The sequence below is a fragment of the Hipposideros armiger genome, unplaced genomic scaffold, assembly GCF_001890085.2.
Source record: "Hipposideros armiger isolate ML-2016 unplaced genomic scaffold, ASM189008v1 scaffold_210, whole genome shotgun sequence".
Classification (NCBI taxonomy): Eukaryota; Metazoa; Chordata; class Mammalia; order Chiroptera; family Hipposideridae; genus Hipposideros; species Hipposideros armiger.
This window is the reverse complement of record NW_017731560.1, coordinates 2,640,810-2,668,228: the sequence shown is the minus strand read 5'-3', so window position 1 is coordinate 2,668,228 and position 27,419 is coordinate 2,640,810. Positions and strand designations below refer to the sequence as shown.

The window sequence follows — 27,419 nt, the reverse complement described above, 5'->3', positions numbered from 1 at the left end:
TTTGCCAGGTACTGTACATAATGCCAAGTATTCAAACACATGGTTTTTGTCGTTAGGTACCTGGAAAAGGCAGGTTAATCTGTGAGCTAAAAGATTTGCCCCAATTCATCTAGCTAGTAAGTGGACAGAGCTGGATTACAATTCAGGTTTGTTTCAATAATTTGTATATGACCGTTCTAGGTACATATAATTTTTGGTAGATTGTTTTTTGAGGTAGCCACCTTGAAATTATTGTTTTCATGAGAAGATGAATTTGCAGATCCCAGAAATCAGTGTTCAATAGTTAAGACCCAGTTTGTAAATTGGAGACCATAAATAGAAGTTCTGAAAAGTTTTAAATTATATATATGTATATATGTAAATACACACACACACACACACACACACACACACACACACACACACACATGAAAACACTGCTCTTCTGTAATCCAAGGGAAACAAGGATAAAACAGGATGTAGGCTTAGAGTTCTAATTCCTTGAGTGGGAGGACTAGTGGTTAAAGAATTTAGAACCACTAAGGAGCTTTATTAGAATGTTGAAAAGTGTCAGCTTAAACAAGAACAAGCAATTGAAAAGAGAATTAGAAGTCCAGAAAAGAGAAAATAAGAAAATTGTATAAAAAGACATGTTATAAAAAAATCATAACATAAAAATTGAGGGATTGGATCATAACAGCTGAAAAAAAGTAAAGGCTGCACGTTGAGACAGAACCAAGACTTTACTTATTATGCAACACATTCCACAATGCTGGCCAATTTCAACCGTACACTAAGGAGGACTGAAGGGAAATGCCTCTCCCTGAGACACGGGTGGGGTGGGGGTGGGGATGGGGGTGGAGAGTTTGAACCACATGAGCTCCTGACCTCCAAATGCATAAATGCCAAAGGCTTTTAGAGCCAGTTGGCAACATGTACAGAGATTGAAGAATCAGGGAATTATTCTTATAAACACATAAGCATCGTATGGGATCTTACAGAAGGGAGCAAAAACTGTTGATTGGAATCCTTACAAGAATGGCTATATATTCTTTGTCTCTACAAAAATATTTACATATACAAATACAAGGAATGTGGTGGCACCGATGGGGAGGATTAAGCACCCTGATAGAGAAAAAAAGTAACAATGAGGAAGCAAAAGGAAAACCTTGTGTTTCTGAAATTGTTTGCAAAGAAACTGAAGTCTATGATGGAATTTGGTCCTCATGACTGAACTGTTTCTTTGGTGTTGGAAAAAGTATAGCTGTCATCTCTCTCTCTCTCTCTCTCTCTCTCTCTCTCTCTCTCTCTCTCTCTCTCTTTAGAAATTCTTTTTTTTTTCATAATAAAAATCCTGTGGCAGCTCCTTGCCTGGAGGACTTAAAAAATCTGAGCGATTTCATCTGTCTGGAATGGTCTGTGTCAGCACTTGCCCTAGGCAAGGTTGCCACATAGGCAAAAACCTCTCCCTCCTCCCTACCAGACGACCCCTCCCCCACTGGCCTCCCAGCCCTCCAAGCCCCGCTCCTCTGCTCCTCGCCTTGGGCTGACCCCCTTTTCCTGGACCACAGTTCCAGTGTGACCTTTCCCATAAAATCAAATCCCCTTTCCTTTAGCTCTCTCCAGGTGCTAGGGACTCCAGCAGTTTCCACCCTTTGCAGCCTCTTGGCATTTAAAAATAGGACCCTGGTTAACCCACATGGACCTCTAGTTGGTGGAGCTTGCAACTGTGTAACCAAGTAGAGAGAAGTCTAGGGGAGAGGGGAGTATTTTTGGTCGCTGGGGGAAGGGGGTGGGGTAGCCCGCCTTCCTGGAAGCTATTAAATCCCAGATGTGGGTTTGGTTCAGTGTGGTATTGCCTTGAGGGAGCAGGCAGTGGGTGAGAGGAGGGTGGCTGGACTCTCTGACCTCTCAAGGTTGCTGTTCATTCTCTGGGTCGGTGATTTCCAACTACATTTCTCCCCCGCACCCGGCTTCCTTTTGCAGCACTTTACCACCGCGTGACTTGGCTTTAACTAGGGGTTTTCAGCAGCGTGTCTTTGTGCCTATCAGCTAGGGCCCAATTTTCCCATCACAGTCCTCCCTGCAAACAGCAACCCTGGGGTTCAGCAATTGTGGGGCTGAAGATCAGCCCCAGCCATACTCAGCTCAAAGAGATTTTCACAATTCCCGAAAGCTGCAGTTCTCAGAAAAGCATAAGAAATGGGCTGTTTTGTGCTCACAGTGTGTATGGGCTTTAGGAAGAAAAATAAATGTGTGGCTTTATGTGAACGAAGTATGCCATATGAGTTTGGTGGGAAAAGCGGCGAAATAAAATCTACTCAAGGACCTTATGAGCAATTTGGTCAATTTTATATTGGATCAACAAACATTCAAGGGCCCCTACTGTGTGCCACGCTCAGTTAGACCTGCTGAGTAATGAGAAAGATAAAGCAAGTTCCCTGCTATGAAGGAATTCAGTCTAATGGGGGAAGATAGACACCCTGTGTAAGAAGTGCCATGTTTGAGGTAAGCCAGGGTATTTGGGAGCACAGAGATTGTCCTTGGCTAAACCTGCAGCTGATAGGAATCAGAGAAGGCTGTCCCAGGGAGATGACATCTGAGCTGAGTAGAAGTAAGCCAAACCAAAGAAAGGTGGGAAGGGTGGTCTGTGTAGAAGGAATGACATGACCAGAAGTCTGGAGGCATGAAAGGACTTGACAAGCGTGGGGAACTGCTGAGCAGGCTGGGACTATTAGAACGTGTCAGGAAGGGGGAGGGGCAAAAGGTGAAGCTGGAGGGGTCCAGCTTTCCCTGTTAGGGAGTATAGACTTTATCCTGAGGGGAGCCACTGAAGGATTTTAAGCAGGTCAGATTCGCATCTTGATTAAACTACCTGTCAATTGGAGAAAATCATTCAAATTGCCTGTGGGGTAAATTGATTCAAGAATTCCATTGAAAGAGTAGATTTGCAGATCTAGCCAAGTGCAAGGCTCTGTTTTTTTCCAAGAGGGTTTGCCATTAGTCTGAGGCTTTTGAAGGGGTACCCCTAAAACAATTTACAGATAGATGTATGTGTTTATCTATAAAACTCAACATCGTTTGTGTGTGTGTGTGTGTGTGTGTGTGTGTGTGTGTGTGTGCGCACACGCGGGGGGGGGGAGGAATGCAACACCTCCAAGCAGTGGTTAAAGGAAACAGCCTTTGAAGAGAGTCTTGTTGCTTCTACCATTCCACACTACGGTTAACACTGTCCGGTTAGGAATGCAAACTGTGCTATGATCTCTTTGTTTTGTTCAGCAAAAGTCATCTGGGAAGGCGCTGTTTAACCTGAGTTGCAGCCATCTAAATCTTGCTGAAAAGGAATATTTTGGATTGGAATTCTGTAGCCATTCTGGAAATAATGTAAGTTGGTTTCATTATAGTGTTCTTTGTGTCTAGAATTGCTTCTAAATGTAGTTTGCAATTAGGTATGTAGGGCTCAAACCCCTGATTGAAAAATACTTGGGGCGGGGACATTTAAACCCTTGCAAAATGACTGGACTTAACAACTATTTCCCCTTCTTCCTACTTTTCTATTAAGTCACCTCAGTTTGCCAAACACTTACTCTTACACCCCATACTCCCTTTTTGTCACTCTGTGAATAGCTATCTATGCTTTATCTATTCTGACTTTTTAGAGGCTGGACCTTAACCTCCAGAGTTAAGATGCCTAACCTCACCAATGAGTGAGTATTCGGGGGACTTTCCTTTCTCGCCTCTCTTGAGTCCTAACATTCCCGACGTTCTTCCTGCTGTGTTCTGCCTTGGCATACCTGTTACCTGGCACATTCCCAGAATGGCTCATTATATCTCTTAAGCTTGCATTTGGGGGCTGTAGGATTCAAAGGTGGAGCTGAATGCCTTCATTACTTTTCATAGCAACTAATGAGCCTTGTGCGTATGTGACACCTCCGTCATCCTACAGGCAGGGGAGCAGGGATTCAAATCTCAACAACAAATTGTTTATAGATCAACAATGTTCACTGTCACTGAGAAAATACAAGGGGGCAGATTGAGTGTAGTGGGAATATGTAATCTCTTAAACACTGGTGCTTCTAACTATCTTTAGAAGTCTGAATAGTTTTGGTATTTGTTTATTTCATGTTGACTTTTATCTGGTACCAAAGAAAAGCTGCACTCAATGCCATGCCTTATCATTTTTTAAATTAATATCATTGCAGGTCTGGTTGGAACTTCTGAAGCCCATTACAAAGCAAGTAAAAAGTAAGTATGGAAAATCATTTAAGGAATACAATTCCCAGTTACAACTTGAAAATATTTCAATACTTCAGCAACACCACACTGTTCTTCACCTAAATATAAGGGGAGAAAAGGGCTTTGATGTATTATTTTAGTCCTTCATGCATCTAGTGAATGTAGCAATTAAAAAATCATTTTAACTTTCCCCGAGATGAAGAAAATCATGGTGCTGGATCTTTGAATAAATCTGAAAAACCCTGATAATTACAGCACTCTGTGGATTGGCTCTGGGACTATATGTCAGGTTCTAGCATTCAAATCTTCAAGCATCCTTGATGTCCCTCTGCAATGCCATTCACCTTCTGCCTGAAAATATTTTCCTTTTATCATGTCACAGACATTGTTCATTCTTTTCAGTTCATATTTGAGTGTCTACTGTGTATGAAATATTCCCCCCCATCCCAGAGTTCACAGTCTAGTGTGGTGGCTGTCAAATTTCAGCATGTATTAAGATGGTTTGGGGTACTTGTTAAAATACAGAATCCTGGGCCTCATTCCTGGGTTGGGGTCCAGCAACCTGCATTTAAAAAAAATTCCATCGGTGTTTCTGATGCCAGTGGAGCTCAGTCAACACTTTGAGAAATACTCTTTTACAGTGTGTCTTCCCCCACCTGCCCTTTATGTGTCGGTGCTTCCCACGGCTCTCTTTCCCACTGCAAAATGATGTCACATTATTCCAACAGCTTCTGAACTGATTTCCCATAATCCACCATTTATGCTACTGTCAAAGGAAACTATTGAAAATACAAAACTGATCACATCACTGTCCTGCTTAAAATGCTTCCATGGCTCCCTATTGCCCTTAGAATAAAGCTCTAACTCGTGAGCGTGCTCCATAAAACACTGGACTCTGCTTGCCTTTCTAGCCTTACCTCTGCCACTGATCTCTTCGTATTCCTACTTTTCCTGACTTTGACTAAATTCACCTCAACTGTAGCCTTCTCAGATAAAATAGAAGATGCCCAATATACTGAAATTTCTGATAAACAAAGAATAATTTCCTTGTATAAGTATGTCCCGTGTAATCATTTATCGAAATTCAAATTTAACTGGGGGTCCTGCATTTTATTTGCTAAATCTGGCAGGCCTATTCAGGTGTCAACTCTTATAAGAAGCCTTCCTTGACTTTCTTTAAACTCTTTTTTTCTCTCTTGTGCTTCCCCAGTTCTCAGTGTTTATATTACTTTGTGGTGCTGTAAATGTCTGTCTAGATGTCTGTCTCTTTTACCAGAATATGAGTACTGAATTGTCTTTTTATTCCCAATACTGGCCTAGTACAATGTTTTGCATATAATAGGAACTCAACAAATATTTACTGAATGAATGATGCCAAATTCTGCAGGTACGTGTTTGCTTTTGATGCAAAGAGTTTCTTATTTTCAAATACAAGTAGGAATTGAAGGCAAGTATAATACATGTGTTTTAATGTAGATTTTAAGATACATAGAAGCATCAGTCCATATTGCTTCTAGTTCCCTGTATGAGATTTTTCAGCCAGGTGATATTCACCTGCCTCTAAAACTAGGCCCTTCTCTCAACCAGGAATGCAGAATCCCAAGTAGCAAGTGGTATATTTTTGTAAATGGGACACTTCTTAAGAGAGAACACAGTAGACCCCAAAGAGGCACATCTTTATAAAAAGAAACTCAGAGGGAGAGAGGGTAGGAAGAGGGCCAGGAGAACTTTCCCAATTGCTATCCACATAGAGACACAATCCAGAAATCGCAGCATCTTACAAATGTGAAAAATTGAAATTTAAAAGTTTGTGGGAGGGAGTGATGGGGGATGGAAGGGAGAGGTGAGGGGAGCATGTGTGTATAAACACCTGTACCTGTTGTGATGGATATTTCAATAAAACTTATGGAGATATTGTGTTTTAAGATCCTAAGGAGGTTGTTTTCAAATTTATGGTGAAATTTTTCCCAGTGGACCCTGGACATCTGCGAGAAGAGCTTACAAGGTATAATACTTACCTGTGTGTCTGCTGCATGATGTTACTTAAGAATCACTGTCCTCCATTTGTCAGTGAATGGGCTTGTAGACTTCTTTGGAAGGCTGGGCTTTCAGTCACTCTGAAGATGGTGAGGAACTGGAGAGAAGGTGGGCCTGGCTGGTCCTCAAAGGGTTAATCTTCCAAAGGCTGGGGACTTCAGGGAGAAGGAAGGGCAGTGTTCTACAGGAGGTAGCCAGCCTGTGTGCCCACTTGGGGGTCATGCCATTAACTGCTGCAATAATCAGAGTGTTTGCCTTCCTTGCTTCTGTGTTCCAATCAGAGGGCAGCTTGACAGCACAAGTGTAATGCCAGCTAATTTCCATGGATATTGAAAACAGTGTGTGTGAGGCAAGGTGGGGGGGGTGTGTGTGTATCCCATAGGTAGAAAGTGATGATGACATATACTTATACAAAATTTAAAAAGTGTAAAGAATTATAAATTATTTATAATGTCTAATATAAAGTAGTGACAATTTTATTATAATTAATTCCAAATTATTATTAATAATAATTTATAATTATAAATTATTAAAATTTATAGGAGTAAAATATTTTATACTTAGAAAAAGTTAAAAAGTTTAAATCATTTAAAAGCATTTCCTATGTCTAAAAAATGCCCTTTAAAATTATAATATAAACCTACTTCTTCAAAAATATAATATATTTTCAACATGACACTCTCCAAAACCTAACTCTGCTTTCCAGATTTTAGACTCTTACACGTAGAAGGGATATAAGCCCTCTGGGTTTACAGATGAGGAAACAGGTCCTGGGAGCTAGAGTGACTTGGTCAAGATCACAGGATGTTGGCAGTTATTCTCCCTGAAGTCTTCCCCCCAACATGGTTCATGGCCAGTTCTTTTCCACCCCTTTCCTACAGGGGTATTACTTTTCTGAGGGGTCTTGGCCAAAGTCACTTCTTACAATTCAGTCTCTCCCTTTGTCTCCCAATTCTCTCCATATTTGTGAGTTGCATGACAGTTTCCCAGGTAACTTGATATCTTGGTATCTATATCAGTTTGCATTTGCTAACCCATTTCAGTTGAGTCTCAAATTGGGACCAATTTTGATGGAGATAAACTTTCTCCAAAAAAAAAAAAAAGAGAGAGAGAAAATCAATGTGATGATAAATGATTCATCAGCTGTTCAGAGCAAGGATTTGATATTTGTAGCAGGCAGCTGCCTTCCTAACAGCAAGGAATGTGTCAAATGACAAGAAGTTTCCTTCCTTTCTTGCTAGGAGCAAAAATGAAATTCACTTTTCTTTAGCAATTGAGGCTGATGATTCTCATTTACATCTATATTTGAAAGCAGGCAATGGCAAAGGTTAGACTTCCTTTATTTTTTCCTCATTGGTCCATTTAAGAATACTTAACTGTAGTTGACTTTACAAGGATGCCTTATTTGAGTCCAATACGAGTTTCTGAGATCGGTGTACAAACATAATTTTTCTAATTGAAGCATTTCTAACTCATTAGGGGAGCTGACAGTTGGAAGGATTATAATGACGGCTTTTGTAAATTGAATAATCACCTGCTAATTTACCTGTGTTTTTCTAATCTGGAGTTTCACCTGTCACCTGAAATTAATTTTGATTCTCCACAAAGCCTTCAAGGCTTAATTGGTTATAAATAGAAGTCCAGATAGAGATTTATTTAGAAAGTCACATCTTATATAGGGAAATGCCCACAGTAGATACTCAATAAATGTTTTAATGTATAAAATAAAGCATTGGAACCAATTTTGGACCAAGAAAGAAAGCATTCAGTGGCAAAATCTTCTTTTTTTTTTTTTAAAGATTTTTATTGGGGAATTGGGGGAAGGGGAACAGACAAGTTGCTGTCATTTTGTTCTTCAGTCTAGTTGTGGAGGACGTTGCTTCACTGGCCCAAGTTGGCACCATCATTGCGCTCTTCTAGGGTGAGGCAGATCAGTCGCCGGCTTCTGGACGGCCGCTCACTGCGGCTGCTGGCCGCTCACGCTGGCTGCTGGCTACACACGGTAGCCCATGGCCACCCACTGCAGCAGGGGCTGCAGCCCACGCCGTCGCCGGCGACCCACGGCAGCCCAGCTCCAGGTTGAGCTGTTGTTCAGCATCTTAGCTGTAGAGGGCAGTGTCACTGGCCCTCATATGTGGGATCCGAACCGGGGCCCTCTGGCATCCCAAGCGAGTTCTTAACCATCGTGCCACTCAGCCGGCCCGCAAAATCTTAATTATACACATTTTTTCAAAAGTTGATTGTCCTTTGATAATCGCTTAAAAGTGTGGGAGAAATGCTATCTGTTTAGCAAAGCTCTGGATACCAATGGGCACTTTATGGGTTCCTGGTGAGCCAGCCGTCAGTGGAGAAAAGGGCAGTTTGGCTTTGTTCTGCTCATTCCACAGTAATCCCATACCTGCTCTGGGCAAAGTGCTGGGCTAGGCTGGGCTGTGGTGACATAGAGAAGGTGGTCCAGGCAAAGGGGCAGAAGCATGACCTCAAGTCCTTGGTTTCTGAAACACGATCTTTTGGATAGGCGGGGGCTAAATTCAGTGGCAGACCTGAGTTCTGGCCACAGTTTCACTATCTTTGAGTGCTATGACCTTGTCCGAGTCACCTAACCTCTGTCTTTCCATAATAGTGAAATGGGCTGGTTGTTCCTGCCCTGTCAACCTTCTAAGTTGTTTTGATAGCGAGTGCTTGACAGCATTTTATAAACAGCAGCACTGGCCTCCTGAGCGGGCTGATTCTTGCTGAATTTCCCTTTCTCTCTGGCTGGGTATGTGGCTTTGCTACGTGGCAGAAACCACCAGAGGATGATTGGCCAACTCTTTCAAGTTGGCGAGAGGATTTGGCTGGGGTGATTCCTAATGGCTGTGAGTCCTGCCAAAGTGCTGGATCAGCCGAGTTGTGGTCTAGTGCTGGTTCGGGGCTGAAGCAAAGCCTATGCATTACTCACCACCCCAAAAAGACATCTCACTGACTGGGGGTGCCCTTTCTTTCTTGAAACATTTTGGATCTAGGAGAAGGGAAATGCTTCTTTCTTGTTCCTGTTTCTTTCTCAAGAGATTTTCCCCAACTTCTTGGCAGGTATCTTTTTACTCTTCAAATAAAGAAGGATTTGGCTCTAGGAAGGCTTCCATGCAGTGACAACTGTACAGCGTTGATGGTATCTCACATCTTACAATGTAAGTAGCAAATGTTGGCTTTGGGGCCTATCAACCAGGCAGAGAACCAAACAAAGGAGCTGAGAACCCCCAGCTTGTCCATCATTGTGCTAGGACTTATGGAGGAGAGAAAGCCTAGATAAGATGTGCAGAAATGTCATGGTCCAGTAGAAAGAGGCTGTCATTGTAGTCAGGGAAATTTGGATTCAAATACTGCCTCTACGACATTCTAACTGTTGTAGCCTTGGGTGAAGTCCTCTCACCTGTCTGTGCCTGAGTTTCCTAGTCTTTCAAATAGTGACAAGACGACTTTCTCACTGAGTGGTTGTATTTACGTAGATTAAAAGTCAATGCTGTTTTTCTTCTCTCTGGGTCTAACCTTCCCCTCCCACTGCCTGGGGCTTGCTGTCCAGGAACTGGCTTGGACTAATCCGGGCATGGACTTTGCCAGGCAGGCCCCCACTCCCTCTGCTTGCCTTAGGATACATTTCTGATACGTGCTTTCTGTGACACATTGTCACGTTTGATGTGATTTTCATGTTGCTCTGTATCATGACTCCGGAGAACAAAGCACAGAGTACAGCAGGTGAAGTGAGGCTAAAAGGGAAAAAGGCCCCAGGCATCTATTAGAGTCCCCTATATCCTAGCAGCCAAGTAGTTGGACTAGGCTGAATAATAAAAGCAGGAAGAAGGGTCCTGGGAAACAGGAGGGCCCTGGCAGGGAGGGGGTGAGGCTGGGCAGACCAGGCTGCTCCTGTACCCCTAAAGACAGGGCTGAGGCAGCTGAAGATAGTATCTCTTCTAGGGCCGGCTATAGTTTCTCTTCTGGAGAAGTCTTCCAAGAATAGGCTGTTCCTTACCATTCTTGCAGGACCATAAATTCATTTTTTTGTTTGTTTCACATATTCATTTGTTTACCTCTATCCTTTATCTTCCTGACAGTCCAGAATGTGTAGTTTTCTGTTTTCACTGGGAAATCCAGAATGAAGTGCTTGGATAGGGGCAGTGTCTGAATCAGTGTTTACCAAGCAACTCCTGACTAGGACAGGTAATGACAGCCCCAGGATATCAGGAAGGCAGTGGGCAGTGAGAGCAATAGTAATCAGGGAGGGCTTATGGAGGAGGTGGCTTTTGTGCTGGACATTAAAGGGACGCATAGGAATTTGATCGGTAGTAATGGGCAGAGAAAACAGCATGAAAAAAATGGTAGCAGGACAAGAAGTAGTATATACAGAGGATGCAGCACAAGTAAAACTCAAGTATAGGGTCTGTTTAGGAAAGGCGGCAGAAAACTAAGCATCACTTTGTAGGGTCTTGAATGCCCTACATTTGTAGGACACTAACCATATGTGCAGTATTGTGCTTGGCTGGGTGGGGGCAGCATGGGGTAAGGCATATAGAGAAAACAATCTTGGAAGACTTATCCTTCTCCATGAGCTGCCTATTAAGGCAGCAGTCAGGGGATTGGGGCTCCCTGACAGCCTCTGATGGGGGGAGCCCAATTTCATTCTTAATGGTTCAGCATTATAGATTTGGGCATTCCCTAGTGGCCGTTTCAGGCATAGCACAGAACACTTAAGCTTTTCTAAAGGATATTTTGTCAATAGATGCTCTTTCTATAGAAAAAAGTTCAAGTTTCAATGAGTCAGTTCTTCACAATCCGTCCATGTCAGACTATTTCACTGGATGTTAAAGCAGTGTGTAGAATACAATAAAATTGCTCATTCATTGGCTCATTTACTCATGTATCCAATATTTATGTTCTAGGCATTCAAGAGCCTCCACAGCCTAACTTTGTCATCTACACACCCCTCTGGCTCTAGCCAGACACTCCCTCCCACACACAATTTGTACATTCCAAATGAAGCCTCCCTTTCATGAATGCCTTTAGTAACTCTCCTTTGTCATTCGTTCAACAAAATGTTGAGTACCTACTACATGCCAGGTACTGCTATTTTAGGCACTGGGAACGTAGCAGTGAACTAAGCAGACAAAAATTCTTGTCCTTATGGAGCTCACATTTGGGCAGTGGAAGAGAGTCAGACAATAATCAAAATAAGGAAATATATCATGTATGTTAGAAGGTGATAAGTGCATTGGAGAAAATAAAGTATGGAAAGGAAATGGGGAATTCTGGGGGTGGTCACTGAATTTTTAAATAAAGTGGTCAGGGTAGGCTTCACTGTGGAGATGACATGTGAAGAAAGACTTGAAAAAGGTGAGAGAGCTCAAGCCACGTAGAAACCCAGTAGAAGGGAGTTCCAGGCGGAGAGAACATCCAGTGCAATGGGCCTGAGGTAGGGGCACGCCTGGATGTTCAAGAAACATTAAGCAGACTTTGTGGCTGGCTGCCTCTGAATGAGAGATAGACAGATTAATCACGGAGGGCCTTAAAAGCATATTAAAGACCTAGAATATTACTCTGGGATGGGAAGCCATCAAAGCATTTAAAGGAGAGGAGTGAAATGATCTGAATTAGGTTTCTAACAAGACCATGTTGGCTGCAATGGTGAAAACAGAAACTTTTAACGAGTGGTAAATAAGCCATAGACATCTAATGCACAATATAATGAATATAGACAATAAGTTGTACTATAATTATGTAATATGATAATATCACTACAATGACAATCATCTTACAATATATAAAAGTATCAAAGTAACACCCTTTACACCTTAAATTTACGCAATGTTACATGTCAAATTTATTCAATTAAAAAAAGGGAAGAAAATAGACCATATGAGGGAAATGTGGAAGTGGGGAGATTAGATAAGAGGCTATTGCAGGAGAGAGAGATAATGGAGTTTAGACTAGTGTGGTAACAGTGAACATGCTCATAACATTTGTTATCTTCTGTTACTGATGATATTCACTCATTTGCATATTATACGTCTTTTCCTAAATTGTCGTAGTCTTACATGGAGAGAAGAACAAGCAGTCTTATATGTTTCTTATGTTTTCCTTAGGGCCAATATAGGATATACAACTCAACAGTTTTTAGTAAATTTGCAGAGTTGTGCAACCTTTACCACAATACAATTTTAGAACATTTCCGTCACACCAAAAGAGATCTCCCATGCCCATTTGCAGTCACTCCCTATTCTCACACTTGGCCTCTGCAACCACTAACTTACTTTCTGTTTCTATAGATTTGCCTTTTATGGACATTTCATGAAATATGACTGATAAAATATGTGGCCTTTCTCATCTGGCTTTTTTCACTCACCATAATGTTTTTGAAATTCATGCATGCTCTAGCATGAATCACAGCAGTTTGTTCCTTTCTATTGCTCAGTAGTAGTCAATTTTATGGATATACCAGTTTGTTTATCTATTTACCCGGTCATGGAAATTTGGATTGTTTCCAGTTTAACTATTATGAATAATGTTTTGAACATTCATGTACAAGTCTTTGTGTGGATACATGTTTTTATTTCTCTTGGGTAGATTCCTAGGAGTGCAATTGATTGCTTCAGCTTACAGTTAATTTACGAGGTGTGATCAAACAATGCAGTGAATGTTTAAATTAAAAAAAATTATTACAGTAAAAGACACATTGCCATCAATCTCTCTTGAAATACTCCCCCTCACTTCAAACACACTTTTATCCCATCATTCTTGCCACTTTCTGAAGCAGTTCTGGAAGTCCTCTTTCATGAGTATCTGTAATTGTGCTGTCGTGGCTGCCTTGACATCCTGAATCAATTCAAAACGTTTACCTTTCATGGTCATTTTGACTTCGGGGAAGAGCCTGAAGTCGCACGGTGCAAGATCCAGTGAATAAGGTGGATGAGGACACACTGTAATGTTTTCATTTGACAGAAATTGCCATATACCAGAAGTGATGTGTGACACGGAGCATTTTCATGATGGAGGATGATTGATGGCACACTTTAAAACACACCTTCTCTCAGCTATAGCTCACACCCGACTGACTGCACTGGACAAGTTGAAACTTGTCACACACTGTTATGAAGGTTCGATGCACCGCTTCCTGTGTTGAAGATCCCTGCTTTTCCATTGGATGGCACTCAGCAGCAGCATTCACCTTATGTTTTGATCACAACAGAAAGGCTCCGTGTCACACATGACTTCTGGTATGGCAATTTCTGTCAAATAAAAACATTACAATGTGCCCTCACCCACCTTATTCACCAGATCTGGCACTGTGCGACTTCTGGCTCTTCTCCAAAGTCTGAATGATTCAGGACATCGAGGCAGCCATGACAGCGCAACTGAAGACACTCACAAAAGAGGACTTCCAGGTCTGCTTCAGAAAGTGTCAAGAACGATGGGATAACTGTGTTCGAGGTAAGGGGGAGTACTTTGAGGAGGATTAATGGCAATGTGTCTTTTACTGTAATAGATTTTTTTAATTTAAACATTCACTGTATTGTTTGATTATACCTTGTATGTTTAACTTTTTAAGAAACTGCCAAAATGTTCTCCAAATTATGACAGTAAAACCAGAAATATATGCTTTTTCCAATCTCTCCACATCTTCACCAACACTTAGTGTTGCCTATCTTTTTGATTATGGCCATTCCAGTGAGTATGAAGAGGCATCTCATTTAAATTATAATTAGCATTTTCATTGTCTAATGATGTTGAGCACCTGTGCATCTGCTTATTAACTATTCCTATCGTTTGTTTGGTAAAATGTCTATTCAAATCTTTTGTCCATTTTAAAATGGGCTGTCTTCTTGTTAACTTTTAGGAGACTTTTATGTATTTTTGTTAAAAATTCTTATGAGATATTTTGCAATATCCCCCCAGTCTGTGGCTTGACTTTTCATTTTCTTAATGCTGTCTTTTGGAGTGTGACAGTTCTTAATTTTGATGGAATTCTTCTTTCTCAGTATGTCTTAGTGGATCATGCTTTTGGTGTTATATCTATGAACTCTTTGCCTAACCTAAGGTCACAAAGATTTTCTCCTAAGTTTTCTTCTAGAACTTGTATAGGTTTACCGCTTAGATTTATGTATATGAACCATTTTGAATTATTTTTTGTATGCTTATATGGTATATGTTGTGAGGCAAGAATCCAACTTCATTTTTTTGCATGTGGGTTTCCATTTGTCCCTTTTGCTAAAAAGACTATTATTATTTCCCCATTGAATTGTCTTGGTATCTTTGTCAAAAACCAATTAACCATAAATGTAAGGACCTTTTTTTTGGATTTTCAACTATGTTCCATTAACCTATATGCCCTTATGCCATTACCACATTGTCTTGTTTTCTGTAGCTTTGTATTAAGCTTTGACATCGGGAAGTATACATCTTCCAGCTTTGTTCTTCTTTTTCAAAATTGTTTTGGTTATTTTGCATCCAGTGCATTTCCATGTAAATTTTAAGATCATTTGTCAGTTTCTACAAAACATTGGGGGGCATTGAATTGATTTTATAGATCAATTTTGGCAGAATTATAATATTTACAATATGGAGTCCTCTAATCCATGAACCTGAAATGTCTTTCAATTTATATAGATCTTTTAGTAATTTCTCTTGGCAATGTTCTGTACTTTTCAGTATATGAGTCTTACATACACATCTTTTCATATATTGATCTATCTAGCTACCTTGCTGAACTCATACATCAGCTCTAGTAGTTTTTTTTGTGGATTCCTTAGGATTTTCTACACAAAGGACCATGTCTACTACAAGTAAAGACAGTTTTATCTCTTCCTTTTCAGTGCAATTTTTTAATATTTCTTTTGCCTGATTAGAACCACCAGTAGTACAATGTTGGCTAGAAGTGGCAACATAAGACATCCTTGTCTTGTTCCTGGTCTTCAGGAAAGCATTCGGTTTCACACCATTTAGGGTAATTATAAAGTTAGCTGTAGGGTTTAATAGTTAACCTTTATCAGGTTGAAGAAGTTCCCTTCTATTCCTTGTCTGTTGAACATTTTATGATGAATTTGTGTTGGATTTTGCCCAATACTTTTTCTGCATCTACTGAGATGGTAATGTATTTTTGTCCTTTATTCTATTAGCATACTCATAGTATTTTACATTAATTAATGTTCACATGTTGAACTGATATTGTAATCTTGGGACATATCCCAACTGGTCATAATGTATAATCATTTTTATATGTTGCTGGATTTAGTTTACTGGTATTTTGTTGTGGATTTTTGCCTCTGTATTCACAAAGGATATTGATCTGTATGTAGTTTTCTTTTGTTGTGATGCCTTTGTCTTGTTTTGGTATCAGAGTAATACTGGCTTCATAGAATGTGTTGGTAAGTATTCACTCCTTTATTTTCTGGAAGAGTTTGTGAAGAACTGGTATTTATATCTTCTTTGAATATTTGATAGAATTCATCAGTGGAATCATATGTGCCTGATTGATTTTTAAATAGATTTGTACATTTACCAATTTTGGCAATAAATAAATAAAAGAGCCATTGATTTGGGTTGTTTTTAAAGATTTTATTAAGGAACTTAGGAAGGGGAACAGTGTTGGTGAATTGGGGAAAGGGAACAGCCAAGTTGTTGTCCTTCAATCTTAGTTGTGGAGGGCTCAGCTAGCTCAGCTCCAAGTCTAGTCTCCATCCGGCCGCCCGTCGACAGCTTGCGGCCGCTCAGCTCAAGGTGCCGTGTTCAATCTTAGTTGCGGGTGGGCGTAGCCCATCATCCCATGTGGGAGTTGAACCGGAAACCTTGTTGCTAAGAGCACACACTGTAACCACTGAGCCATCCAGCCGCCTGTCGGCAGCTCAGGGCAGCTCAGCTCAAGGTGCTGTGTTCAATCTTAGTTGTGGGTAGGTGTAGCCCACCATCCCATGTGGGAGTCCAACTGGCAACCTTGTTAGAAGCATGCTCTCACCAGCTGAGCCATCCTGCCAGCTATTGGCAGTTCAGCAGCAGCTTAGCTCTGGAGCAGCTCACTGGCCCATGTGGGAATCGAACCGGTGACCCTGTTGCTCAGAGCTCGTACTGTTAACCAACTGAGCCACTCGGCCAGCCCTGATTTGTTTTTTGTTTGTTTGTTTTTTAAAAGCTTGTTATACGGAGATTTTCCTTATAATGTGATTTTTTTAAAAAATCTACACCTCACTTGTCTGAAAATGAGCATGTTGTCTGTCTAAAACATGATAGAAAACCAAGACAAAAGAGAAAATAACTTTCTGGCACTCAAAATCGGTGCCCCCATGCATTTTCCATTTCCATGGAAAGCCTGTTTACTCTTTGTTTACTCTTATAATTCGTAATGTGCTCACAGGTTTGGAGATCTGGATTCCCATTTTTTCTCATTTTATATTGTGAATTTTAATTGGAAAAATTGGTTTTGGCTCCCATTTTATGGTAGATTGGAAGTCACAACTTAGAGCGAAGTGGAGCCTTACCTCTTCAGAGGAAGTCAGTGACCAGGAAATGATTCATATCAATATGACAAAGAGGGGGAAGGAATAAAAATTATAAAAAAGACACAAGAATTCAAAAGCAAAACATTTTGAAGCCATTTACTGTGGGGGCACACAATCCTATATACCTCAATTTTTTGTAGGCATAAAGCTGTAACAGATGTTTCTAACAATAAACTAGAGACATCTAGAAAAGAGTAGTTATGAGCAGGGATAACCTGCCAGTGATTTGGAAAAGCCTGAATGGTTCCCAGAATGATTTATCTACTGGGGATTACAGATAGCTGGGGTTTTACTAGATTCCAAATATACAGAGTGATGAATAGTTGTGACTGGCTTGCACTGTGGTTAGGGGGCTATGTTAGTTTTCTAGGGCTACCATAACAAAATTCCACAGACTATGTAACGTAAATGACAGAAATTTAGTTTCTCACACAGTCTGTAGGCTAGAAGCTCAAGATTGAGGAGTTGGCAGTTTTGATTTTCTTCTAAGGCCTTTCTCCTTGGCTTGCAGATTGTTGACTTCTTAATGTGTCCTTACCAGGTCTTTCCTCTATGCACCTGCATTTCTGGTGTTTCTCTGTGTGTCCAAGTCTCCTCTTCTTATAAGGACACCTGTCAGTTTAGATTAGGGGACACCCTTCTGCCTCATTTTAACGTAATCACTCTTTTATAGGCTCTGTCTCCAAATACAGTCACATTCTGAGGTGGGACTTTATAGGACTTCAACTATGAAATTGAGAGGGGAAGACACAAATCAGTCTATATTGGGGACTAGTCAGAAGTAGAAGAGATCATAAACAGAATGCAAGAGAAGAAAATAAAATATTCATCTGTGATCCTGGGGCCTTTAAGACCTGCATTGTGTCTGTGACTTAGTATGCATGGAGTTCCTAGCAATCCACTGCTTCTGATTTGAAAAGGAACCAGTTAGTCCCCCTCTGTATCCTAAAGCATAAATAGACATATGACATGGGGTGGGAGGCCTCAGGCTGCATTGGCTGCAAAGAAAGGGCTGTATGGGAGATCAGAGGGTCTACTGGGTGCTCCATTGCCTAACTCCTCAATGGTAATGTGAAAAATGTCACCTTTCTGTCATACAGCAGAATTGGGAGACTTTCATGAAGAAACAGATAGGAAACATATGGCACAAACCCAATACTTACCCAACCAAGACCGTTTAGAGAGCAAGATCATGCACTTTCATCAGAAGCACATGTAAGTAGTTTAACTGGCACCTGCTTCCACCAGCAGAGAACACTGCAGCTGGGGACAGACTCTAGAAAGGAAGCCTTTAAGTCAAAGAAGCTCCAGGCCCAAGAAAACACTGAACTCCTCATGGAGCTCTCAGGGTGGAGCTGTCATTCTTGCTGTATTTATTAGGCTCATCAATTATTTCCCCTTGCAGTGGCAGGAACCCAGCTGAATCTGACATTCTGCTACTGGACATAGCGAGGAAGCTGGATATGTATGGCATCAGGCCTCACCCTGCCAGTGATGGCGAAGGGATGCAAATACACCTAGCTGTTGCTCACATGGGAGTACTGGTGTTACAGGTAACAATCTTTCCTTTAAAGACCTTCAGCTTTGGGGGTTATATTGGCTCAAAGTTGAGTGTCTGCTCTTATGGTGACCCAGTTCTTCAGTCTTACTACCAGCCAGAAAGGAAGGTGAGGCTTAGAAGTGTTTTGGGTAAGTTCTCTTCTCTCATTGTGCTTTGCTTCCATTTGCAGTCTATAACTGACTGTTTTGATTCTGAGGAGCTCACACATTAGATCAGGTCAGCGTGATGGACAGAGGAAGTCAAGAGTTCTCTAGAAATTTTAGACCCTAAATAAGAATATGGATTTTGGCATCCTAAAAGCTTGAACTGTGACAAAGTGCATTCACCCTGTCCAAACCTGCCAGAAATAACCTGAAAGGTCCAAGGTGTGGTGTTCTTCTTCAGTTACTTGGTTTTATTGGAGTCACCCAGTGCCAGCAGGCAGTGAATTAGTGCCCAACGCTGCCAGCTATTGTTGCTGTTTACTGGCTCATGCTTTTTACCCAGGGTTTTTTTTCCAGGTTAGAAATCAACTCAGGGCTCTCTCTGGCCCTCTATCGTCAGTAATCCTTACTCCAGGGACCTTGGCCAGAAGCTATTATTTTTTCAGTCTATTATGTCTCCTCACATCTGTGAACATTCAGTGAATTTAGATCCAAGTGAAGGTTCAGAAACATGTGCCTAACCTACCAAATGAAAGGCAGATAGATATCCAGGCAGGTTTGGGAATGAATCACTTGGTTAGGAGGAAGGGATGACTTTAGACCCACTGACCACCAGAACCGAATTACAGCACTGAAGTAAGTCACTTATCCAATCAGGTACAGACTCGGCTAAAAGAATCTTGGCCTTGTCAATTGTTTTGTGTAAACTTTAGAGCATGAGGGCCACATTGGTGGGCAAAAGACCCAGTGGGTCACAGACACACCTCTTCACCCAAGAGGGAATTTTCACCTATTCCATTTTAACCCCTGATTCTTGCTATTTCCTACTACATGGGAGCAGATGGGGAGGGTAGCGGAGCAAGGCCATCATGTTAGTTGTGATATCTTTCAGTGTGAATACTTCTCTGGACAGCCAGGAACAATATAGCTGGTCTGTTTTGTCCTACCCAAATCCAGTTAAAGAATACTTAGTATTGAGTACCTTCTGTGTGTTCTTCATTGTATTATTCTTTCTTTAAAAAATCCACCTTTTTTGAGATATAATTTTCATCCCACAAAATTAATCTAACTGTGCAAGTCAATGGAATTTAATGTATTTGCAGAGTTGGGCAGCAATGTATTTATTCATCCTGCTATCAGTATATTTATTGTGCATCCACTCTGTGCCAGGGACTAGAGCTATAGAAGTTTGTAGGAATGATCCTTATTTCATGGAACTTGCATTCTAGTAAGGGGAAGACAGACAATTAACAAGTAATTATATACAAATGTGATGTCTTGTGCTAGAAGAAGTATGGGGTGTTGAGGCAACACATGTGAAAGGGGCTTGTGTACCATCTGGAATGTTTTCTTTGGCCATAGCTTCTACCTAGTTTGTACGACAGGACCAGTCTTTGCAAGAGATAGATCAAGGATAGTCTCATTCATGAAGTGCGTTTTCTAACAGGTTTGCATTGTCTTACAAACCAGCTTTTGCTGACATTCATCCTGAAATCTGCCATGTGTTTCATTATAGGGAAATACAAAGATTAATACTTTCAGTTGGGCTAAAATCCGCAAGTTGAGTTTTAAGAGAAAGCATTTTCTCATTAAACTTCATGCCAACATCTTGGTAAGTAGCTTTCTAATAAATTCTGTTACTTTCTGTTCACTTGGGATTTCTTGGTTGTTTCTGCAAATGGTTTGAATGTGAGTGGTGAAAGCTAGCTGGCCCTGAGGGGGGTGATGTGCTCCCTCTTTTGCCTCTACATAAATAAACCAGAGATTTACATAGTCATATTTTTACTAAAGGCAAAACACTAAGAAATCCTAGTTCAGAATGAATAAAGTAATAGAAAAATGGGGTGGCTAGGATGAAAGACAAGTCTCCTTAGAAACCATTTTTCAGGGGATCTGATGAGTCAAATGGAAGTGACCAGATCTAGGACTATAGACATATTCATTTGCTGTTGTCTGCCCCATTTTATAAAATATTTTCATCTTTTTTTCCTTAAGCAAAAATACCTGAACACCTACTACGTGCCAGATAATTGAAAACCTACTACATGACAAATAATTGAGTACCTACTATTTGCCAAAGTAGGGTGTGGGGGTGGGTGTATATTAAGCAAAAGAAGCAATTATTGATCAAGGCTGCATTGTACAAGGTAAGACAAAGGTGCTAGAAAGGATGTTCTCTTATGACTATAAAGGAGAGGAAAAATGTGCATCAACTAATTTTTTGACCTACAGAAGAGCCAGTAGTTTGGGCTCCATCCTCTGGATTTTAGCTTTATATAATATGAAAGTATTCCTTTGAGCAGTTCAGCAGACTATGCAGTTTGAAGCTCATGGAGAGTCCCAGGGCTGCATACAGGAACCTGGATAAGAATAAGAGAAGGGGAGGAAACAGAGTGGGTTGGTGGGGCTGCTGAAAACAGGGCTACAGGCATCCATGGGCAAATTGGGGTGTGTAGTGAGTCAGGGGAATGGGGAAAACTTGGGTTTATTTCTGGAAGGCTAGGTTCCCACAGAACAGATTAAAATATACTAAATGTGCAATACAGATCATCATAGAACAAGGCAGCATAGAGAGGAAGAAGTGTTTCTAGCTGGTGTGTTAAAAAGATTCATGTGTAACAGATATGTATGATATAGGGAGGGCGGGAGTGGGGCGGCGGATTGGTGGAGGGGGGTTGTCACTTCGCGGGGTAAAAAGTATAACTATTGCACAGTGTTGTACACCTGAAACTAATTAAACAAATAAATTTAAAAACTAAAACCTAAAAATAAATAAATAAAAAGAATGTGTGGGAGCAGGAAAACAAATTCATGTGTGTGTAATCATCTTATAAAGTTTGCGATCTGAAAGGAAATCTCCTTCCCCCTCCTCTTTCCTGTTGGTCATTTATAACTTCTTGTCACCTTGACAGGTTGCCCTTTGATATTCATTTAAACCTAATATCCAACTTCACAAGAATGTTCTGGCAGAGTAGAGGGGTGAAAAAAGTGTTTGAGGTGAGGGGGGTGTGCAAGGTAAGATTTACTTCTTAGTGAAGGGTCTGTTTTTGAGCAGTGGCCCTGTCTGTTCCTCGGATGGTTGCCAATCATTTGGTTTCAGTAGGTGTGAAGCCTATAGGGAGCCAAGTGGAAAACCAGAAGCTACATGGGCACCTGGACCAATAGTTTGGAAGGCGTTGCGATTTGAAGGTCTTTGATATCCTTGATGTATGTTTGGCTTGATGGAAATTGGTTTATACAGGTGCTGTGCAAGGACACCTTGGAATTCACCATGGCCAGCCGAGATGCCTGCAAGGCTTTCTGGAAGACTTGTGTGGAGTACCATGCTTTTTTCAGACTCTCTGAAGAGCCCAAATCAAAGCCCAAAACCCTACTCTGCAGCAAGGGTTCCAGTTTCCGCTATAGGTAATTAAATACTACACATAGGCAGACTACATACACAACTTCTTTTCAGTAACATGGAAGGCAGTAGGAGGAGCTTGAATTCTAGAAGCAATAAAGAATCTATCTTAATCACTTAAAGCACAATACCTTTTACTGCTCATTCTGTATGACACATTAAGTCATTATTTTCTAAATGGGAGGCAAGGGAAGTGGAATACCTTACTTAAGGGATTTGATCAGAATCTCTGCCAGGATGAGGACATATGTATTGGGTTGTCAGTAAAGTGATGACGCATTTTTGCAATGAAAAACAGAGAAAAAATACGTCATGACTTTTCCGACCACCCAATAGTTTGAAAACACATATTCAGTAAACTTATTGTTTTCCTTATATACAACTTACATGCAAACCATGGAAAAGAAAGCTCAACAACATCCTTTTGGTGTTAGTTAGGCGAAAGATAGTGTGAAGGAAGCACTAGGGATTTAAAAAGGTTGAGCAATATTGCAGGAGAGGCTCCTTACTATGGGTAATACCTTGGAGGAATGGAAGCAAGGTCTAAATAAGATCTTGTTTTTACTTGAAGAAACCAGTGTAGGAATTCTTTGGAAGAAGCTTTCAAAACTCTTTTCTAAGATGAACATATTCTAATTGAATGCTTCCCATAAGGGATTTTTCAAATAGTGGAAGCCTGTCCCAGTAAGAACAGAGATGTTTTTGAAACATATTTTTTATGGAATCGTTCCAAAATGTATTGTATAAGTCCCTGCCTTCTTAAACAGATGATACACAGCATATTTTGCCTTTTTCTTAATGGCTTAAGTAATTATAAACATCACTTATTATCCTCTGCAGGCAGCTGTAGTGCAGTGATGGCCTTAGGGTGGGAGAGGCATGTCAGAGCCTGCACCTTAGTGATAAATGGCCCAGACATTTTGGGTTTTATTATTCTTCTTTCTTTTTTTGCTCTGGTGTTTCTCCAAGCAGTCAGCTGGCTTCTTTTGTGAGTGTATGTCTGACTGGAACAACCCTCTTCTACTGTTTAGTTACCTGTTTTTCTTCTGCCATGGACTGGGAAACCAGATAAATAGCTTCATTATAAATCGTGGAGGTAGGGAAAAATGCCTGTAAAGTATATTCATTTTCAAGGCCAGAATTCTTAACCTTTCAGGGGCTTTTAAAAAAATGTCTGGGTTCTAAGTAGTTGAGGTTGCTCTATGCCTGATGCTTGGGTAAGTGGGTATTATCATTAATGTGATGGTCAAAGATTCATGACACGTCAGTCATTCAGACTCTTCATTTTAGCAATAAATGAGGCTTTTGTGTTTTAGTAGCCTACTGGCTTACAACTAGTATTAATAAAATGTTCATCTTATTCTTATAATAGTGGAAGAACCCAAAGGCAACTTTTGGATTATGGGAAAAAAGGGAGGTTGAAGAGCTTGCCATTTGAAAGGTAAATGGTTTTCTTTCTTTCTCTCATGTTGATTTATGTTGAATTTCGAGATTTATATGTATCCTGTAGTCACATAAAGACCGTTTCAATTCCTTCTGCATTTGGGAATTTCAGGAAACATTATCCATCTCAGCACCATGAACGACAGTGCAGGTCCTCACCAGACCTCCTCTCTGATGTGTCAAAACAAGTAAGGTTTCTGAAAATGCCTTCTTTAGATAAGTGTAATGTGTCATTTTCAAATGCTTCCAAGAATTGATTCTGCCAGAATCTCCCAGTGTGTAAAAAGGTTACTATGTTCAGGTAGGTTAGCCTCCTGGGGAGGTCTGTCAGTTCAGTCTTTCCAGCTTATAGACCATTTAGTACACTACCACTGGTGTGTACCTTAAAGACAGGAAAGATCTGGCACATCTTTAAGTTGCAACCCATAATGCTAACATCTTGCAAAATGCATAGCCGAGTGAATTTCTATGGCTTTGTATTTTCAAAAATAAAAGCTCTGCTTTTTTACCTATAAACATCTTAAGGCTCAGAAGAAGCTCTAAGATGTTGGGTTAAGGTTTGAAAGTACTTTTGCTGTGCAATTTTGTAACTTAATTTAAGAACAAAGTGCTCTTCTCCTGGATCTGTATGATGATGGCTTCATTTGAGTTATATAGACCATGTTAATTGCTTTTCTTTTGCTCTTACAAAAAAATATTAATTATAGGGCTCATAAACTCTCATGCGTTCATTCAAGTCACAGGCAGTTTTTATCTGAAAGACATCACAGAAGTATGATGAAAAGGAGCATCTAATATACATTCCTCTCATGCCATTCATAGCCTTCCTCCCTACCATTTTCCAGAAAATAAGGAGGAGTCTGGAGCGGGGAGGTTAGGAGGCTTGTCTAAGGTCACACAGCAAGTCCAAGGCAGAGCCAGGACCAGAAGTCAGGACTCCTGGCTCACTGATAGAGCTTGGTAAACCATACTGCTTGAAGTACAATGCTGGCTGAAGTATAGAGAACTCCGAGGCTGGGAGTTGGGATAGCATTGAGAAAGGATATTGTCATGCGTATATTTTGGATGTCGATTGGGATATGGTACAAGTTATTACCCTTTCTGTATATATTTATCAAGCATAGACTAGAACATGGATTGAAATAACTTTGTGAAAATCCACCTTGGCAAAACTCAAGGCTAATTTAGATCCCTGACCCCCCTTTAACCAAAGGGCTTTTTTCCTTCTTTCACCAACATGTCTTTTCTCTCAAGGTGGAAGAATTGAGACTAGCATATGGCAGTGGGTACTACCGAAATGTGAATGGAGTGCACGCATCTGAACCTGTGCTAGACAGTAGGAGGAGAAACTCTGCAGTGGAGGTGACATTTGCAGCCGAGCTGGAGCGTTCCAAACCAGAGGCAGATCTCACATTGTTACATCAGTCCCAGAGCAGTTCCTCTTTTCCTTTTGTTTATACTGACCCTGTCTTTAACACTGACCCTGATCCTGATCCCAGAGGCTACTTTGAGGAAAGGAGTCCTCTAAGCTCCTTCCAAACAAGCTGTAAGTTTGCTGACAATCACATGAGCACATCTTTGGGCCTTACAAGCAAAGTGAGTCCAGCAAGGCGGCTGGCATACACAGACGTGCCCTATATTCCCTGTACTGGTCAGCAGGTTGATATTATGCCTCCCCAAGTCTTTTTTTATGTGGACAAACCACCCCAGGTGCCCAGACCATCTCCAATCATGACAGAGGAAAGGGAAAGGCCATACAACTGTCTAGAGCCCACTGTAGTGAAGCCAGCCAAAAGAAGCCCTAGGAATATCAGAATGAAGAGCTTTCAGCAAGACTTTCAAGAACTCCAAGAAGCTATGGCCAGGACTAGTGGTAGGAGCAACATCAATGAAGATCTAGAAGAGGACCCTAATTCAGAAGATGTATTTGCACATAACATTCAAGAGCAAACCCCTAAACGGTCCCACAGCCAATCAGACATGAAAACTATCCGTTTTCCTTTTGGGTCAGAATTTAGACCTTTAGGGCCTTGTCCTGCTCTGAGTCATAAAACTGACCTGTTTACATATATGTTTGCAGAGCAGGAGTTGCCAACAGTTCTAATGGATCAGGGAGCAGCAGCAAAGTATGTAGCTATTGAATCCAGTGATTCTGAATCAGAGATTCTTGAACCAGACTATTACTCTTTGTATGGCAAAGGAATGAGGTCACCCATGGCTAGAATCCGCTTGTCTTCTGGTAGTCTACAGCTGGATGAAGAAGATGAAAATGTTTCTATCAATGTACCAACTGCTGATGACAGGACTTTGCTAAAACCATGTAATTACTTTTTAGCTTGAGTGTAAACTCTATGAACATTTCTGGGCTAGTTCTGCTACCAACTTAGGTAAAAAGAAGGAACCTTCTGCATTAATCATTTTCTTAGTTCCTATTCATTGGTTATTTAGGGACTCTTCTAAGTTGAAGCACCTAGCTTATTAAAGATTCAACTGTTGCCTTGTTCCTCAAGCTCTGCTCCTCTATTCTCTCTGAGGGGACTCTGGAACACGCCCTCTGCTCACCAGCACCGTGGCAGGGTGAGGTGGGTGTTTCTCATCTCTATTATACATTTCCCCATGGAGATACTATAAATGAAGGTTGGGTTCCTTAACACTGAAGAATGGTGATTTAGCGATTTAATAGATCATGACTGTGTTGGTCATTTTGTTCTTAAACAATACTATGACTAAAGGTTTCAGTCCTCATTACCTGTAGGGGGGCCCAGTAAAAATGGTCCTATTATATGTTAAGGACTTAAATTTTTATGACATATGTTAGGGGGAGCATGGTCCTCTTATAACTCAGGAACAGGATGGTGGCATAATTCTCTCCACAGAACACAAGTTTATAATTTATCTAGGATTTGGCAGAATTCTAAACCTCAGAAATTCATGAATTAATCAATTTCTAAAGCCAGATATATGTCTGTTGAGGATATTGTAATGTTTGACTTATTACTTCTCTATTCTTAACTACCTATTATATGTAGTGAAAGATAAAAGCTAACATGTTGGTTTGCTTATCTAATCTGCAAGGTTTTTTTTGCTATTATCTTGTTGTATGCATGTAGGCAAGGAAATGTGATGAATAGTATTTTAATAAAGGGTGATGGAAATCCATTTATTAAAAAAATAAGTTGTAAATATGATCTTCCTTTTGTTTTAATCAGGTTCAAAAGTAATTGGTTCTAGCCTGTTACTAAGGGAAGGGACAGTTAGAAACAAAGAAAAGGAGGGAGGCAGGTGAGAAGTGGTAGATTTGGGGTAGCTGAAAAGAAAAAGAATAGTACTAAAACCAGAATGCGTTAATGAACCAAAATTCTATTCTTGATCCATTCAGAATTTCTCTATTATTTCCCCTGGAAGGTATAACATTCTATTTAAGAATGACATTGTTTATTGATTTTAATGTTAAGTATAACATATTTCAAGATAAAGTTAGGTATTAACTTCAAAGAAGTGGTGCAATATATAAGCAAGCTATTTTTATATGTGACTCAATGGAGAAAAGATGGATGGAATAATTTCCTTACTCTCCTTTACACTGGAAAAATCCCTTTTAATATACCTCCCTCTGTCCCTTTCCCACATTCTAGCACTTTCTTTCCTGCTCCTGGAACCATATCCAGTATCTCACAAGTCTAGAATAGGTATTTAATAATAAGAATATATTGAAGCCCAATCACCTATTTATTAATCCTGTAGATCCTCAAAACTATATTAAGTTCATCTTTGACGTTTTTTCTAGGAAAAACTCATATTCATTTAGGCTTAAATACTGTTTCTTGTCTCAATTTCTGGAAGTCTTTGTAAAATCTGTTTTCCCCAGAGAATTACAGCGTTCAAATCTTTATAAGGTTTCTTAATAAAACTATTGGGTTGTCAGAAAAGTCATGACGCATTTTTGCAATGAAAAACAGGAAAAATACGTCATGACTTTTCCGACAACCTAACATAATCAGGGTGAATATATAATTGATTGTCCAATCTAGGACATTTTTGAGTGAATGAGGACTCTCAATAATTTTGTCAGGACAGGAGGCAAAAATCAGGACATA

At 40.4% G+C, this 27,419-nt stretch overlaps 1 protein-coding gene across 1 annotated transcript; it reads left to right on the top strand.

Annotated features, from left to right (window-relative positions):
• The first annotated feature begins 2,478 nt into the window (after window positions 1-2,478).
• Window positions 2,479-26,460, top strand: FRMD7 (FERM domain containing 7). Its single transcript, XM_019653913.1, has 12 exons — window positions 2,479-2,487; window positions 3,259-3,363; window positions 4,182-4,224; window positions 6,142-6,220; window positions 9,325-9,422; window positions 17,876-17,990; window positions 18,181-18,328; window positions 19,996-20,091; window positions 21,721-21,884; window positions 23,252-23,320; window positions 23,435-23,510; window positions 24,577-26,460. The coding sequence occupies exons 1-12, from the start codon at window positions 2,479-2,481 to the stop codon at window positions 25,660-25,662; spliced, it is 2,088 nt and encodes a 695-aa protein (XP_019509458.1). The 3' UTR covers window positions 25,663-26,460.
• The last annotated feature ends 959 nt before the right edge of the window (window positions 26,461-27,419 follow it).